General features: G+C 41.8%; 1 protein-coding gene across 30 annotated transcripts in view; it reads right to left on the reverse strand.

Moving 5' to 3' along the window:
• Window positions 1–8,182: 8,182 nt before the first annotated feature.
• The window catches only part of INPP4A (inositol polyphosphate-4-phosphatase type I A), a 141,766-nt gene continuing 133,751 nt past the window's right edge, over window positions 8,183–16,197 (reverse strand). For all 30 annotated transcript variants that reach the window (XM_075737702.1, XM_075737935.1, XM_075737921.1 and 27 more), the window contains one exon: window positions 8,183–11,218. In XM_075737702.1, the coding sequence (XP_075593817.1) occupies window positions 11,086–11,218 (133 nt within the window). In that variant the 3' untranslated portion in view covers window positions 8,183–11,085. The remainder of the gene's footprint in view (window positions 11,219–16,197) is intronic.

Below are 16,197 nucleotides of genomic sequence, written 5' to 3' on the forward strand. Positions count from 1 at the left end.
AAGTACTAACGCTGTGGATGACCCTGCATGCCCTCACATGGTTGTTCTCAATCACTGCAAGTACAGACTTTGGGCTGCTACCAAATCTTTCATCAAGTTGGTGAAGTGGTGGGACCAGAATAGCAGCTGACTTCCTCTTCACTCAGTCTTTCGAAAGTAGAATGAGCTCAAAAGTTTTCTTTCCTTGGAAGAGCTGCCCCCTTTTTTACTAAAACTGTTCAACAGTTCTGTATTCTTTAAATAACTGTCAATCTTGATATTAGCAATATGAAAACAAGAATAATGATCAAATTATTGTCTCTCTAGATCCATAGTCAGACAGTAGACAGTAAAATGTCAAAAAAAAAAAAAAAAAAAAGACCCAAACAGCTACAGTTTGTAAACAAGCCATCAACTTTCTAGTTAACTAACTACCTCCACCATAAAGACAAATTCATATTATAGGTTAATTCAGGTACTCCACGCACAACCTGCATAAGCCTCATAGTCCTCATTCTCTGAGGACTCAAACAATGACAGCCCAGAAAGATATAAAGAAATGAATACCCAGAGAAGGGGAAGTAGAGATAATGGGACACAATGGAAAGCACCATCAATCCATGGATTCATTCAGAGCTAACACTTCTGACATAGACTCTTCCAAAAATGCAAGTCATAAAAAAAAAAAAAATTGTACAAATACACTCGGAAAGCCCATGCTATGTTTATTCTGTCCTTTCACAGTTATAAGGTGAAAGCCACTGTCAGACAGGACATGAGGCTGGGCTGGTTTTCCTACCACAAAGTACAGATGTTTTGAGGTTCCTAATTTAGATTGGTAAGCCTCAAATCTAGCTGGCTGCCCAATCTTACCTATTAACTGCCTGTTTAATTAATTAATTCTCAGGACACCTAGAACTACTTCTGTGTCTGCCCAAGCAGGACCCAGAAAATGAGCGTTTCTCTGGCCCCTGGGGAGCCCCACCAGTAAGAGTGTTCGCAGAGTAGACAAAAAAACCCACCAGCAGAACGGCACTGCTCACAAAATGTAAGCCTAACTGCGAGAACTCTGTACCCAGGGAACATTTGGGCTGTGGAATTACAAACAAGAGGCTGTTTCTACATTCACCCCAAACTGTGAAAAACAGGTAGCTAACAGGTTAAGTTCACTCCAGGAAACAGTTTGCACCTGGAAATGCCCCATGGCATGCCACCTGCCTGCCTTACTGACAATCTCTTCCGGAGGGATGAGAAATCACTCTCCCATCTCTCCACGCAGTAAAATCCTCACTGAGTTCCCATAGCCTAAACCAGCAGCACTTCACCACCTTATCCACCATGATGGATAACAACTCATGCACCAAAAAAGCCACCTGGTGCTTTTGGAATTTTCTTCCGAGGACAACTGGGGGAAAGAGAGAGGCACAGAAGAGAAGAAGAGCTCCATTTCCAGCATCCCGTGCAACCAGCTCATGCAGTGGAGCTGCAGCAAGTATCTTGGAAGGGAAAAGCATTGCACAGTAGTGACTGGGTTCCTTGGGGCTGCAAAGCAATGGAGAGCAGAGGGTGTGTGCAGCAAAAGAGGACCTTGTCCACAAGCTGTGTTACTTAACTGGATGTGCCAAATGCAGCTGGGGTGAGGCTGTGCCCGTGAGATTAGAGGTACAAAGCTCTGTCTCTTCTCACAGCCCCGGGGTGGGAAAAAGAAGCCCAGGCTGAGTTGAGTCTCGAGGATAAAAACTTCCTCGTTAGCAATTCCCAAAGTAGAAAGCCTCAGGAAGCTCAACACCACCTTAGGCAGCGAAGATACGTACAAGTTAGACAAGCTATGGGTGGTGAGCATCCTTTGTAGATTTAGTCAGAGTGGCTCTTGCAAAGCTTTCAAGCAGCAGCAGAGCCAGAATCTGTAATGTGTAAATCACCACAAAACCAACACACACAGCTGAGGATGAAATGTGGATTTTGCATGCTGAGTCAGACCACGTTATGGTACAGAACCAATTTAGACACACATAGTAAAAACAAACATTGGCCATTTTCCTTTTTTTGCTCATGAGGGAAGAAGGCAGAACAAATAAATCTTTCATTCTCCTTTGACATGTCTTCCTTTACCCCTTCATAAGTTCTCATTTCCCTGCGCTGTGCAGAGCATCTTAAGAAATATGTTCTCAAGTTCAGAGGTACAAACACCTGGAGCGAAGTCACACTAGCCTGACACAGGGAGAAAACAAATCCCCTATCTTTTCTCTTTGCATCAGCTCCTGGGGGCAAAAGTTCCAAAGTTCCAATCATCAGCTCTGTAGGCAGCCCCTGACACTGCTGCCATGGAAAAAGACCACTAAAGGAATGCCACTTTTCACAGTGACTTGGGAAATTCAACCAGTGCCTTGAGAAGCGGTGGCTGGTTGGCTGCACCGCGCTGCTTCGCACCACACCACAGGCACGGTGACCCCCCACAAGTGCTGCAGTGCCCATTGCCCCCCCCCCCCCCGCCCCGCCCTGGCAGATGAGTGAGTGTTTTGGGTTTGCGTGGTAAGGTTTTGGTAGCGGAGGGGGGCTACAGGAGTGGCTTCTGTGAGAAGTTGCTAGAAGCTTCCCCTAGGTCAGACGGAGCCAATGCCAGCCGGCTCCAAGATGGACCCACCGCTGGCCAAGGCCAAGCCAATCAGTGCCTCTGTGATAACATATTTAAGAAGGGGAGGGGGAAAAAAAAAAAAAAAAAAGGAGCTGTAGCTTTTGCAGCCAGAGAGAGGAGTGAGACCATGTGAAAAACTCTGCAGACACCAAGGTGAGTGAAGAAGGAGGGGGAAGAGGTGCTCCAGGCACCAGAGCAGACATTCATCTGCAGCCCATGGAGAAGACCATTGTGAAGCAGGCTGTCCCCCTGCAGCCCATGGAGGATGATGGCGGAGCAGAGATTCCCCTGCAGCCCATGGAGGAACTCATGCTGGAGCAAGTGGAGGCACCTGAAGGCGGCTCTGTGGGAAGCCTGTGCTGGAGCAAGCTCCTGGCAGGACCTGTGGCCCTGTGGAGAGAGGAGCCCCCGCCAGAGCAGGTTTGCTGACAGGACTTGTGACCCCGTGGGGGACCCACGCTGGAGCAGTCTGCTCCTGAAGGTCTGCACCCCATGGGAGAGACTCACGCTGGAGAAGTTCATGAAGGACTGTCTCCCATGAGAGGGACCCCACGCTGGAGCAGGGGAAGAGCGTGCGGAGTCCTCCCCCTGAGGAGGAAGGAGCGGCAGAGACAACATGTGATGAACTGACCACAACCCCCATTCCCCGTCCCCCTGTGCTGCAGGCAGGAGGAGGGAGAGAAATCGGGAGTGAAGTTGAGGCTGGGAAGAAGGGAGGGGTGGGGGGAGGTGTTTTAAGATTTGGGTTTATTTCTCATTGGTCTACTCTGTTTTGCTTGGTAATAAATTAGCTGATTCTTTTTTTTCTAAGCAAGCTGAGTCTGTTTTGCCCATGACAGTAATTGGTGAGTGATCTCTCCCTGTCCTTATCTCGACCTATGAGCCTTTCATTTTATTTTCTCTCCCCTGTCCAGCTGAGGAGGGGAGTGACAGAGCGGCTTTGGTGGGCACCTGGCCTCCAGCCTGGGTCAGCCCACCACAGGGAGTATGCCTGCATTTTCTGAATTACTGCTGAGCTGATGAACCTTCTTAGAGGAAAGGGGCTGGGACTGAAGAAAACAAGCCAGATATGATGAATTTTTAGTAGCACTGCCATATTTCAACTCAATAATTAAGCACTTCTACTGGCTGATATTTCTCAGTAAGCTTTATTCTAGCTCCTGCCATGAGCCATGTCTCACAGTGGTGTTGCAGTTACCTACTTCCAGAGATTACTCCCACATAGGTATTTTAAATCCTTATTTTTCATACAGAAAGTTCACTTTTTTGGAAGATCTAGGAGTTTCATTAAAGTATTCTAAATCTGACAAAGAACAGAGAAAAGTCAGAGATGATACTCATCTTCAGCCATTTGCCTACAGACTGTGAAGTTGTGGATACTGCCACAGCATTTCAAGGAATATCCACTCTCTCATACAACTTAAACTAAAGTTGATTGAAAATGTAACTTGATGTACCGTAACTGAAAGTCCTGTCAGGTTTATGGGAAATTTGGTCAAAACGCAACATGAACATGCAAAAAAATCTCGCAGTTAGAAGAACAAAACGGAGCAGGAATAACCCTGAATTAGGAAGTTCTGAGGTCAGAAAGAATTTATAGGAAAAAAAATCAGAATGACTGTACCCTATTATAGCTAACAAATTCTATTCAAGACCTGACAGATGTCTCTCACACATCTAGGCTAGATCACCTCCCGTTTGTTACAAACCTGGAACATAAAGGGCTTTTTTACAGACATTTTCAAACAGAGCATTTCTGTAACAGCAGGTGATCTCCAGGATTTCAATGTTAGATACCAGAGCCATCATCTGCCCAATACCAACATCAATCAGTGACAATTTAATAAACGTCTTGAAATACCTTACAAAAGAGTAAAGTATTTCAATCTTGCTTTTCAGTTCTTCTCAAATCTGCACTATTTGTGAACAGTATTTCAAGACATAGCTACAATTTAAGCAATTTGTAGTCAATTATTAAAAGCACTTAGCTATTTTTCCTTCATATAAACATGTTTTATAGCTGCAATATTTTATGAACTCTAAAGATCAACTTGCCTCTATTTCAAAATGGAAATTGCAAGTGTTACCAATATGCCAAGTCAACAGAAATCTAAAAGATAGGCAGTTACCTGGCTATGAATTTTAGGAAGTTTCATCTGAGCACGAGATCTAAAAAAATACTACAACAGGGTTCTCAATCTTACATCAGTAACATGTTTCTAAAAGAGATGCTGCAGACTGGGCAGAGGGTCTAGTCCACACTGAGGAGCAGTCATTTCTTACGAGGAACGATAATTTGGAAGACGAGGGAAGGGAGGGGGCTGTACAACACCCGACCGAAGGGATCAGCCAGGCTGCACCTTTCACAGCAGCCTCCCTCACTGGTGCCCTCCCCGAAAGGAAGGTGCCAGCCACAGCTGCAGGTCCCTTCACTGGCTCTACCATCCGCCAGGGATCAGCTCGGCTCCTTCGGCCTGCCAGTTGGGTCGCTCCCGCCGCGAACCCCGCCTGAGGCAACTTCTTCCCCCAACTGGCTTCGGCCTCCTCGGGCAGGGGCATACGAGCGGCCCCCAGTACTGGTGTCTGCCCCGCGGATGTCAGGAGAGCGTTCCCGTGAGGTTCCCATGAGGCCACCTCCCCCAGGGCTTGCTGGTGCGCGAGGCAGCCGTTGGGGCAGGGGGATGACGTGCGCCCCTCCTGCCCCGTTTTAACCGCCCGCTGCACGGCAGGAGGGTGGCCGTTGGGCAAGAGGGGCGCGGCTGCTCTCGGGGTGTCCCTGTGGGGTGCGAGCCTGGCCGGGCTTGGTGTACCTGGAAACGGGTGGCGGTGGGCAGAGCGGGCTGAGCAGGGGGCGTTAGAAGGCCCCTGGCAGGGTAACGGCTCTCTTGGCCTCACATGTTGAGTGCCGCGGTGCTCCCAAACCTCCCACATATGCCTGCTCGCACGCACACACGTGGGCCCATGAGTCTTCTGTGGCTAACAGCGTTATGGTCCCATGAGAGGTGGGCCATTGCGAACCGCATGAAGTTCAACAAGGCCAAGTGCAAGGTCCTGCACGTGGGTCGGGGCAATCTCAAACACAAACACAGGCTGGGCAGAGAATGGATTGAGAGCAGCCCTGAGGAGAAGGACTTGGGGGTGTTGGTGGATGAGAACCTCAACATGAGCTGGCAGTGTGCGCTTGCAGCCCAGAAAGCCAACTGTGTCCTGGGCTGCATCAAAAGAGGGGTGACCAGTGAGTCGAGGGAGGTGATCCTGCCCCTCTACTCCGCTCTTGTGAGACCCCACCTGGAGTACTGCATCCAGCTCTGGGGGCCCCAACATAAGAAGGACATGGAACTGTTGGAGAGAGTCCAGAGGAGGGACATGAAGGTGATCAGAGGGCTGGAGCACCTCTCCTATGAGGACAGGCTGAGAGAGTTGGGGTTGTTCGGCCTGGAGAAGAGAAGGCTCCAGGGAGACCTTACAGCAGCCTTCCAGTGCCTGAAGGGGCCTACAGGAAAGATGGGGAGGGACTGTTTATCAGGGAGTGTAGTGATAGGACAAGGGGTAATGGCCGTAATTTGAAGGAGGATTGATTTAGATTAGATATCAGGAAGATATTCTTTACAGTGAGGGCGGTGAGGCACTGGCACAGGTTTCCCAGAGAAGCTGTGGAGGCCCCATCCCTGGAAGTGTTCAAGGCCAGGTTGGATGGGGCTTTGGGCAACCTGGTCTAGTGGAGGGTGTCTCTGCCCATGGCAGGGGGGTTGGAACTAGGTGACCTTTGAGGTCCCTTCCAACCCAAACCAGTCTGTGATTCTGATCCATTCCTAGTTTTGGGGAGTTACATAATATGGAAAGGCCTCCCTGCTGCAGAAAGTGCCAAGGTATGGTTTTACAAGTCTTTGCTCCCAGTTAATAATTTTGTTCTTGTTAATCACTCCTGTTCTTGTTACTTATTCTTGTTATGCACCAATCGCTGGCTAATTACGTCATGAATAAATGGCTAAACTGCATCCATACTGACTTGATTTTAATCAAACAAGTTGGGCAGTTTTCCTCTGCATCATACCGGTACGTAAGCACAACTCGCACAGAGCCTAGACAGCAGTAAGATTTTTATTGATGCTTTGCTGTGCATATTGAAAAAGCTTTATGAGCTTGTGTGAAGTAGCAGACTGAAGCAATTAAGCACACACCATGGTTTCCAGAATCAGGGCTGATCTGGAAGTCCTGTGGATAAGTAACTGCTTTATATTCCAGTTCTATATTCCTTATCATTCAAACTTTAATTTTAAATTAGATTGAGAATTTGCTAAAACTTATCCCCTTTTCCCCCAACCACCCAATGGGGACGTATGTCCAAACTCGCTCCCAAAGATTTTTTGCCAGGAATCCCTGGGTAGTTTCAGCAGGAAAGGTTTCTAAGGACCCTGATGGGAGCACTAAGCGAATAAGACCATTCCCACCCCAGGTCACCAATTTCAGCCATAGTGTAATTCGCTCGTGTTGCAGATGATTCCTTTCCCATTGGCCAGGGTAATCTCTCTTCTTTTAACTTTTCAACTTTATGAATAATTAAACGTTCAATGAGGCCGAGTGATCTAGTCAGGGGTTACAGCTGCTGTTACTGTTGGAGCCACCGAGAAGGCTCCTCCACCCTGCTCTCTCAGGAACAGTCACCAACCATAGTGATTTGGGGTTAGGTACAAAATGATGCGCATAAGTAATAAACAGCACGTTATCTCAAGTATTTTGACTGCAAGGACCAAACTTTACAATAAATTACATTAGGGGATGTAGAGTATGTTCCTTATGCTGTAAAATCTGTAAAATCCAGATTCGCAGCGCTTTACATTCTTTAGAGCTACTTCAAAAAAATCCCCATGTGCAGTTGGCAACAATAGAGATAGGAAATTTTCGAGGTGGGTCTCAGAAATGCTTAGGAATTCACAAACTGAAAAAGCTTACCAAAGTCACCAAAATTACCTACAATTTCTTCTGATGAGGACTCTTTTTTTCTGGTTTAAACAAGTGTTTTGCTATTTTTTTGTTGTATTATTCTTGGTTTTCTATTATCTCATGCATTTTTTGTTGCATTTATTAAAATTTCCTTTCTTTTGTCAGAGTACACCTTTCAAAATTTAAGATGTTACATTTGCGACATCAGGTAAGCCTTTCTGAAGTGCAGTTAGTGCCCACACACGGAAGGCTGTACCGCAGCTTCAGGTCCTGCCTGAAGGCTGTCGTCCAGCAAAAGTCATGGCAAAGAGATATAACCATAGAATCGGTTTGGTTGGAAAAGACCTTTAAGTCCAACCGTTAACCTAACGCTGCCAAGTCCAACCACTAAACCATGTCCCTAAGCACCACATCTATGTGTCTTTTAAATACCTCCAGGGATGGTGACTCAACCACTTCCCTGGGCAGCCTGTTCCAATGCCTGACAACCCTTTCAGTGAAGAAATTTTTTGTGTGTCTTGGTACACAACTTAGCTTAATAGATTCTCCAACAGATAAAGCATATCAAGGAACCTGAAAGCGTTTATTTTAATTTACCACAAACACACTAAAACCAAGCCACCATTTGTTATTCTTGTCAGTTCTTTATTGGTTTTCATCCTAAAGACTAGCACATTTACAGCATACATGATTGGATGAACTAGAATATATAAAACAGTAGCCATATGTTTATGATATATTAATACTGCCCAAAACCAAATAAATAAAAATATTTCAATGCACAAAGCTTGGCAAATACAATTGTGTTGGGACAAAACAGTGTTGTATTATACAATAATTTTACATGTATAAATGAAACAAAAGGCAACTGTGCTGTAGGTACTTTCACAGAACATACACAGAACATACTTGGCAACAGTTTTTTTTTAACCTTTGTATGTTTTATAATTTAGAAAATGTACTCAAAAAAGAACATTAGACAGAACTTCATTTTACAGTAATCCTTAAATTTTCCTCTCCTGTGCAACAGAAAAGCTTACTCCACCCTTGTGAAGCGTCCTATGTGGATTTCAAGTTTCACAGTTTTTCTTTTTGATGAACTGCTCGAGATCTTACTGTTCATTACGCCCTTTAAACAAGCCCGTCGATGTGCATGTACTGACAATGGCGTATATGTAAAACATTAGCTGGACATCGATGTTTTACATGTAAGCATACTGAAATCAGAGTATTTTAAACAAAATAACGCAGTACTTGAGACCGATATTCCACCACTTTAAAAAGGTGAGCAAAATCCATGCACATACAAATTCAGGAACTTTTTTCTGATTACATTGGTATAGAAAATAAATAAAGGATCGTTAAGCTCTAGAGGAGATCTAATGATTGTTGGCCACAGTCGAAGAGAGTGGCTCTGCTAATTGTTACAATAGACCTCGTTATTTTCTTCTGAAACTGAACATTGGAAGATTTTTAGTGTAACAATATAGGACTTAAAATATAATTAACTATGTTTGAAATATACAAAATAAAATTATCAACTCATAAAAACTAAGGGATATAAAGAGTATAGTTTATACAAAAATAAATGTAGCATTTAATAATGGGCCAGGGACTGAAGGTTGAGCAGAACAAATGGAGTAACATGTCTAAAGAGATCCCATTGAAAAGCTTTTCACCACGCAGTTGTTTACATATTAGCAACAAAATAAACACTAATTTATTAATTGGTGAACAGGGTTTGTAAAGTTTCCAAGGGACTGTTCTACTGTAGATGAGTTGTTCGGACCTAGGATAGGTACAATACATTGATTTTGCACGGAATTCAGGTTCTTTGCAGTGTTTTGTTGTCCTAGAGAGACTGAAAGAATGGTAACAACCTCGTTCAGCAGAACTCTCTGACCTGGCTTTGTGACATGCTGCTCAGTGTTAAACTGCAAAAAGCAAAATGCAAAAACTGCTAGACCTGGAACCCCCAAACCTACATGGGAGCAGAATGAACATGACTGATTGATAGAGCAGTGACAGCACAGACAAACATCAGTGAGAGGGAGAAAGAAATCAGAAAACAGCCATATACTTACCTGGCTGTTGCTACTCTCACAGGAATAAAGGGGCAGATTTTTCTATTCTAAAACTTCTATCCTTAGAAACCAAGGAGGAAAGGGCACAGTGTGCTGAATGAAGCTAGCTAGAGATGACTTAATCCTGTTAACATTGGGAAATTAATGTTTAGCTGCTTTTTAAAAAGGTATCTTAGCTTCAGAGGCATTTTTTGGGAGATTATTTCCCAATTTAACATTTTTTATCAAATGCTATCAAACTGGTCACCTTAGTCATAAGCCAGAACACATCTGCAGTTCTCACGTGTTAGCAGTAGCACGTGAGCAGTTCCTCACTCGCTACCTTCCTCAGAAATACTCTGAAAACAGTTTTATTCCCCCCCCGGCCCCCGCCCCGGATTCTGAACATCTATCTACCCAGGTAAAATGCAAAGGTAAACAGAAACCAGTTTTGGTTATGGAGTAATGGGGATGCGTTGGGCAATTTGAGCATTTTTGTATCGACATTCAAAATTGATATGGAAAAAAAAACCAAACACCAATCCAAAAAATGCAACCACCCAAGATACTAATGCTTACAATCCAGAAGTGATATAAAAAGCCCTGGGTAAAAATATGTTAATTAATATACAATACCATGGAACGTACTGAACACGTCACGTGCAACATTTAAGTAACTTGCTTGTTGCACTTGCCTTACAGTGGGGAAGGGCAGGGGGAACTGTTGCTGGCATTAATGGTTAAGCATCGTTATGTTTCTGGAACACTTTTTTTAAAATCAGTTAAGATGTGTGCCCAAGTCCTCATCTGCCAAAGTCAACAGGAATTTGTTTTATTTGGACAGAACTAGAAACTAGACCTCATATGCCTGGCCTTTTATGTATTGTTAATTTCAGATATGAAAATGGCATCCTATATACAGTAAAACAATTTATACTCCTGGCTTTTATTGTGCTGATTTTTTTTTAAAAGTTAAACTTCTGTTTCTTGATTGTAACAATGCATTCTACAGTTATTAGACTGTCTAGGATCCAATCCCTTTTTATTTACAACTTTTGAGTTTTACTCTGAGTTTTAAAAAGTTTATGAAAAGCTCAATCTCAAGTCAACTCAGTATAAAAAGATGTTTTGTGAAACAGCTGCCTAAATGCCGTTCCTAGAGTCCTTGCCCATCCAGGAGGTACTTAGCTATTTGCATATAGGGAATTATTAAGTAGCACAATATCTGCTCATCTTACATACACTGAAGGCTATTTAAACAGGCAGAGAGTCATCACACTATTCTCAAGCTAAGGTGTCAGAATAATTGTTACTATAGATTCCAATTCTGTAAGTAACATGCTCTGTATAACCTAGCGAAAAGTACAAAAAGGTTATTTATCTCTTCTGGATGACAAAATCATGTATTAATCTAGAGTGTATCCACATGTTTTAATGGAACAGCGATTAAAGGACATAGTATGCTTATGTTTCAACTTTTCCATAAGTTCCTTCTGGAGGCCTGTAATACTTTGGGAAAGCCTTCAGCTGCAGGGAATTAAATGCATACTTGCGACATCCAACATTCTTCATTGTATTTTCTCGCCGACAACCCTCACTGGGGAAAAAAAACAAGCACAAAAAATGACAGCAGTAAAAAGGAAAAAAAAAAAGAAAAAGACTTAAACTAAGATGAAATGAACTGGTTATTTTATAGCATTAACAAAAAGTTGGTTATATTTAATGAGCGTTTAATTAATTTGCCACTGCAAATATTAAAAATGATGACTCATCATACAATGCTAGTAAGAAGCACACAGAATGGACACATGCTATGTCTGATCGCTAGTTTTGCATTTCTAAAAAGCAGCAGCGCATCTACTGGAAAAGTTCTTTCATGACGGTTTCATGTATTTCAAGGTACACTCTTGTGGAGTTCACATGCCGCTTCATCGCACAAGGGATCCCAAGAGATTGCTTAAAAGAGTTCTGCTAATGTATTAGTATATTAAGCTGAAAAAGAAAAACTGCTGATCTCTCAATAAGAGCTTTAAAGTAATTTTATTGTTCCCTGTATGTCAGTATTATCAGTACTTACTTAAAGACTAGAGCTGATACAAAAATAATGACTTTCCAGTTATCTCTGCATGCATAAATTGACTTGAAAACCAATATACTCTAAAAAAAAAAAAAATCTTAATCATGAAATAGCAGCTTTGTGTGGGTGCAAAAAAGATTGGCTGTGTTGGCAGTCACCACCCCAATGAATCAAAGCTGTGCGGAATTTAATTTTTACCCAATGTTCTGGTGCAACTGCCCCACATTACCAAGAGGTTCTGCGCTATGATAAAAAACTACTCCGGTTATAAGGCTTCTTTACACTTGTAAATCTACTTCAGAGTTCCTTTGATTATATCTAAAAACAGACATACAGAGAGGAAGCACTGTCTTTTAAATATACATTATAAATCAATTTAGGCTTGCAGGAGAATGTCTTTCCCTGATAGAGAACTGAAACCTAAACAATGAATACGAGAACTTCACAGCACAGCGTACAGTACACCATCTTACGGTGGAAATGTCATGTTACTCCCGTCTTGGAAACGGCTGCAGCATCTACCAGGTAAACTGTGGTCATCTGATTCAAAAGGAGCATTTGGATTCTGGTTCAGTTTGAAAGCTGTCTTGCTCTTACTGACCTCACTGTTCTTCTAATTTTGTTGATTAAACTGACTGTAACTCTTTTCTGTATGTACCACATAGTTTGACTTCATAAAACATTGTAACTTTTTGCTTTAAGAAACAGATTAAGTAAGTTTGAAATTTGCTTCCGGAGCACATTCTGTGCCTGCCTTTTACGGAATGGATCGTACATTATGACATGATTTTTATGGAATTGTTTTGTGTTTTACAGAACCCCCCCAAAGGCTGTTGCAGTCAGATTAATCAAAAATTTGAACAAATTATAGTTCAGAGTACTAATAAACCCAGTAAGTTTAACTAGCAAACATGGGGTGCCAGATGAGCTTTTTCACTCCGAAGTGAATTATTCTGCTCATAATTCATTGCACTGCATCTGGTTATTGCATATGTCTATGGCGCAGAGATGGTGACGAGATGTGTTTCACACACTATTTCGTGTGCCATGTTTCTTCTGCTGGAGGCACGTAAGCAGGATGCACTACAGCATTTTAAATCCAAATGCCTGAACGAATGCACAGACCAAGCTTAAAAAAAACCCACAAAACAAAACAAAAAAAACTTGTCCCCACCAATATTTAAGGAAAAACCAACATTGTTTTCAAAAAGCCTAGGCTTCCATTCTAGATGAATTTCAGGGTGGTCTTACTGCAACCCTAATGATAGTCATGAGCCTTTATTTAAACAGATTAATTATCTCGGGGAGTTCAGTGGAGATACTCCTCCTAAAGTTACTTTCACATCTTGTTAGACCGAACCCAGGACACTCCTCACGCCACAAGAACAAGGCCACAGTCCAACCTGACGCTCCTTCACTTTGTAAAAAAAGTAGATTTTGGTACCGATAGGAAATGAAGCAGTGTTAATCAGAAAGGAGAGATGATTTGTATGGAGACACAGTGGTAGCAGGTATCCGCACAGGACATGGATACGGTCCAATACCATCATACCATGATTTTAAATCTTATCAGCAAGAAGGCTTTACCTAAATTCAGTGCAACTAAAAATAAATAGGATACATGCGTGTGTGTGTGTCTTTCTGGGCTTTTTTTCTTTGAAGAACAAAATTGGAAGAATAGTGAGGACAAATACCAGGAGATAGTGTACTGTACAGTCTGAGTTTGTGAAGACACAAATATAATCACATACTTTTTTTTTTTTTTTAGTTAGAATATTCACCAAATTTAGGATTTTCTTCTAATTTTTATTCTGTGCTCTTTTTTTCTTTTAAGCTTTCTCTCCAAAGCTTTCAAATACCATTAAAACTGATAATAAAAGCTATAGCTACCTATGTTTTTTGAGCCAGTTAATAATAGTAGAAAATAGAAATCACAGTACTAGAAGAGCTCTCCTCAGAAGCCCAATGTTCTGTCATCTCAGGCACCAAGCAAAATAAATCCCTCTACGAATTTAGCAAACTACATTAAACGAGGTTAGGTTTTTTCGATCGGGTATTGCTATTGACAAGCTCTGCCAGACCACGGCATCAACAAAATCTTTCAGATTAAATAGGCCTCTCATAGTTAGGTGTTACATATAAGTGAAGATCAAATTTCATCAGCAATTATTCTGCGTGATTAAACTAGGTAAGTCGCTTTAGTTTTACCACTTAAATAAATGTTAACCTACCATCATGTTTTTCTCTAAATCACTATCAACATCATAATTTATTAAAGCTGTCCAACACTTAAAAATGGAAATAACAGTAATATTTAGTCTAGTGTAATTAAACCAAAGCCCAGTAGAAAACTGCAAACCCATCTACTAAAGGAACTAACTGATACCACCCTCTTCTTGCCTGAAAGATTAAAGACCAGTATCTTTAACTTCTAGGATGATAATGACCCTATTTCAGAGTAAGTTCTATAACAGAGCACCTGAAACAGATAATGGATCATTAGCAGGCTAATGCCAATTACATCCTCTTCCTGATCACAAGTCATTCTCTTTATGTCTTTTAATACATTACAAAATGCAGATCTACAAATAGAATGAAGTAATTCTGCATGCAGCGCACCGCAAGTTGTTTTTTGAGTGGGTACACTAGTCTATTGGAACGTACTTAACCATGAGAAAGGAACAAGACTATGGTTCTACAAACTGTTCAGTAATGTAATTTGGATATTATGCTTTGAAATGAAGGTAGAAATTTGTTTATTTCTTTAAATAAATTTCTTATAATTTCTTATAAACCCCACCCCTGTTTTTATTTTTCTCTTCATACCTCGTAAAAATGAAAGGCAAGATTAGCATACACCTTAAATATACAAAAAGATACAAATTCTTTTCAGACAGAGTTCCTTTCTCTGGAATACATGAAACAAGTAACACAAAACTATATTTGGTAAGAGATCTTCAGGCCGGCTAAAGTAACGAGGTAACAGGCCAATGTCAGACTATGTTACAAGCACTGAAAGCAGAACAATAATTTAAAGTTTCAATACAATTCTTTTTGATAAAATAATTTGATGTATATTTACAGTTTAGTACAATAGAAACGTAAAATTGTAAGGCATAAATATAATTCTTGGCAGACAATGCTATGACACGTTCCTTTGTCCAGCAGGTACCAAGTGGCAATACACATTCAAGCACTTTTTTGTTGGGTTTTTTTTGTTTGTTTTTTTAACTTTATCTTCACTTGCAACGTAATCTGGCCACCAGGTATGCTATGCTCAGAAACAGCCACACAATCAGTAAATTGGGGCTGAGAGCTAGTAAAGGAATAGAGTAGAGGAGGCTGGGATCTAGTCTGAAATCTCGGATGGGCACCAAGCCACTCAAGTTCTTCTGGGTGACTACCTCCCGTGTTCCAATGCTGTGAAAAGGAAGAAGGTTGGGAGGAGGGAAAATAAAACAGAAAGGAAGACGGACATGCAAATGAATGTATAAAAAGAGATGGCAACACAAGGTGGTCAAGAAAATGAAAAAACATGGAAGAAAGCACAACAGAACCAGAATATGAAGTAAAGAAAAAGCAGAAAAACATCTCAAAAATATGTATCAGCACAATTACAGAAATAAGGAGAGGGAAAGAGAATAAAAGAGAAAAATAAGAAAGAAGTACTGTAGTCTACTGAAAATAAACACATGTAGGTTGAATATAAATGGTTTTCCATGTTCATTCTTTCAGATTACCAAGCAATAATATCCCATGCTGCTCTGCCATGCTTCCGCATGCTGCAAAGAAGTGGAGCTCTGAAAAGCAAGCTGAACATGAATAACCATTGTAGTATTTGACCCTTTCAAACATCTTTCCATATAGGCTGCAGTGAAAGAATTTAACATCTTAACTACCTGCTATAAACAAAAAACCCCAAACCACCCACTTCAGCATGAATTCAAGTGTGTATCAATATGCTTTCCAAAATGCATGTTTCTGAAGTGCCTCAATGTATGCATGTGAAGGCAAGACATGCTACACAGCCCATCTCATTACGCCCCTGCTTCCTACATTGCTTTGAGCACCAAAGGCCTATAGCAGTGAACACCTCCTCAGGTAACCTGAGGCTTTGCAGTGTCGTGTTTCATTTTGGATCACTTACACCCTGTGCAGTCCAAATCCATTTTTAGTTCACAAAGAAACAGCTAAATGCAACCTGTGAGCCTGATCCTGTTAGAACAAGTGCACTCACTCCATCCATAAAAGGTGATACATAGCCTTGGTGGTTGTGTAGCAAGGTTAGGTAACCAACAGACAATGTCTTGGAAGACATCAGAGATAGTCTGGAGATAGTGAAAGTGAAAAATAGCCTTCAGATGCTGGCAACACTTCAAGTCAAATGGAATTAGGTGGGCAGGGAACTAAACCACTGTATTTCTGATCTGGATTGCCACATCCAAATTGGTGATCAAAATACGTTTTCACTCCTGGTGCCTACACTGTATAAGGACAGA

This window comes from Balearica regulorum, chromosome 1, assembly GCF_011004875.1.
Source record: "Balearica regulorum gibbericeps isolate bBalReg1 chromosome 1, bBalReg1.pri, whole genome shotgun sequence".
Taxonomy (NCBI): domain Eukaryota; kingdom Metazoa; phylum Chordata; class Aves; order Gruiformes; family Gruidae; genus Balearica; species Balearica regulorum.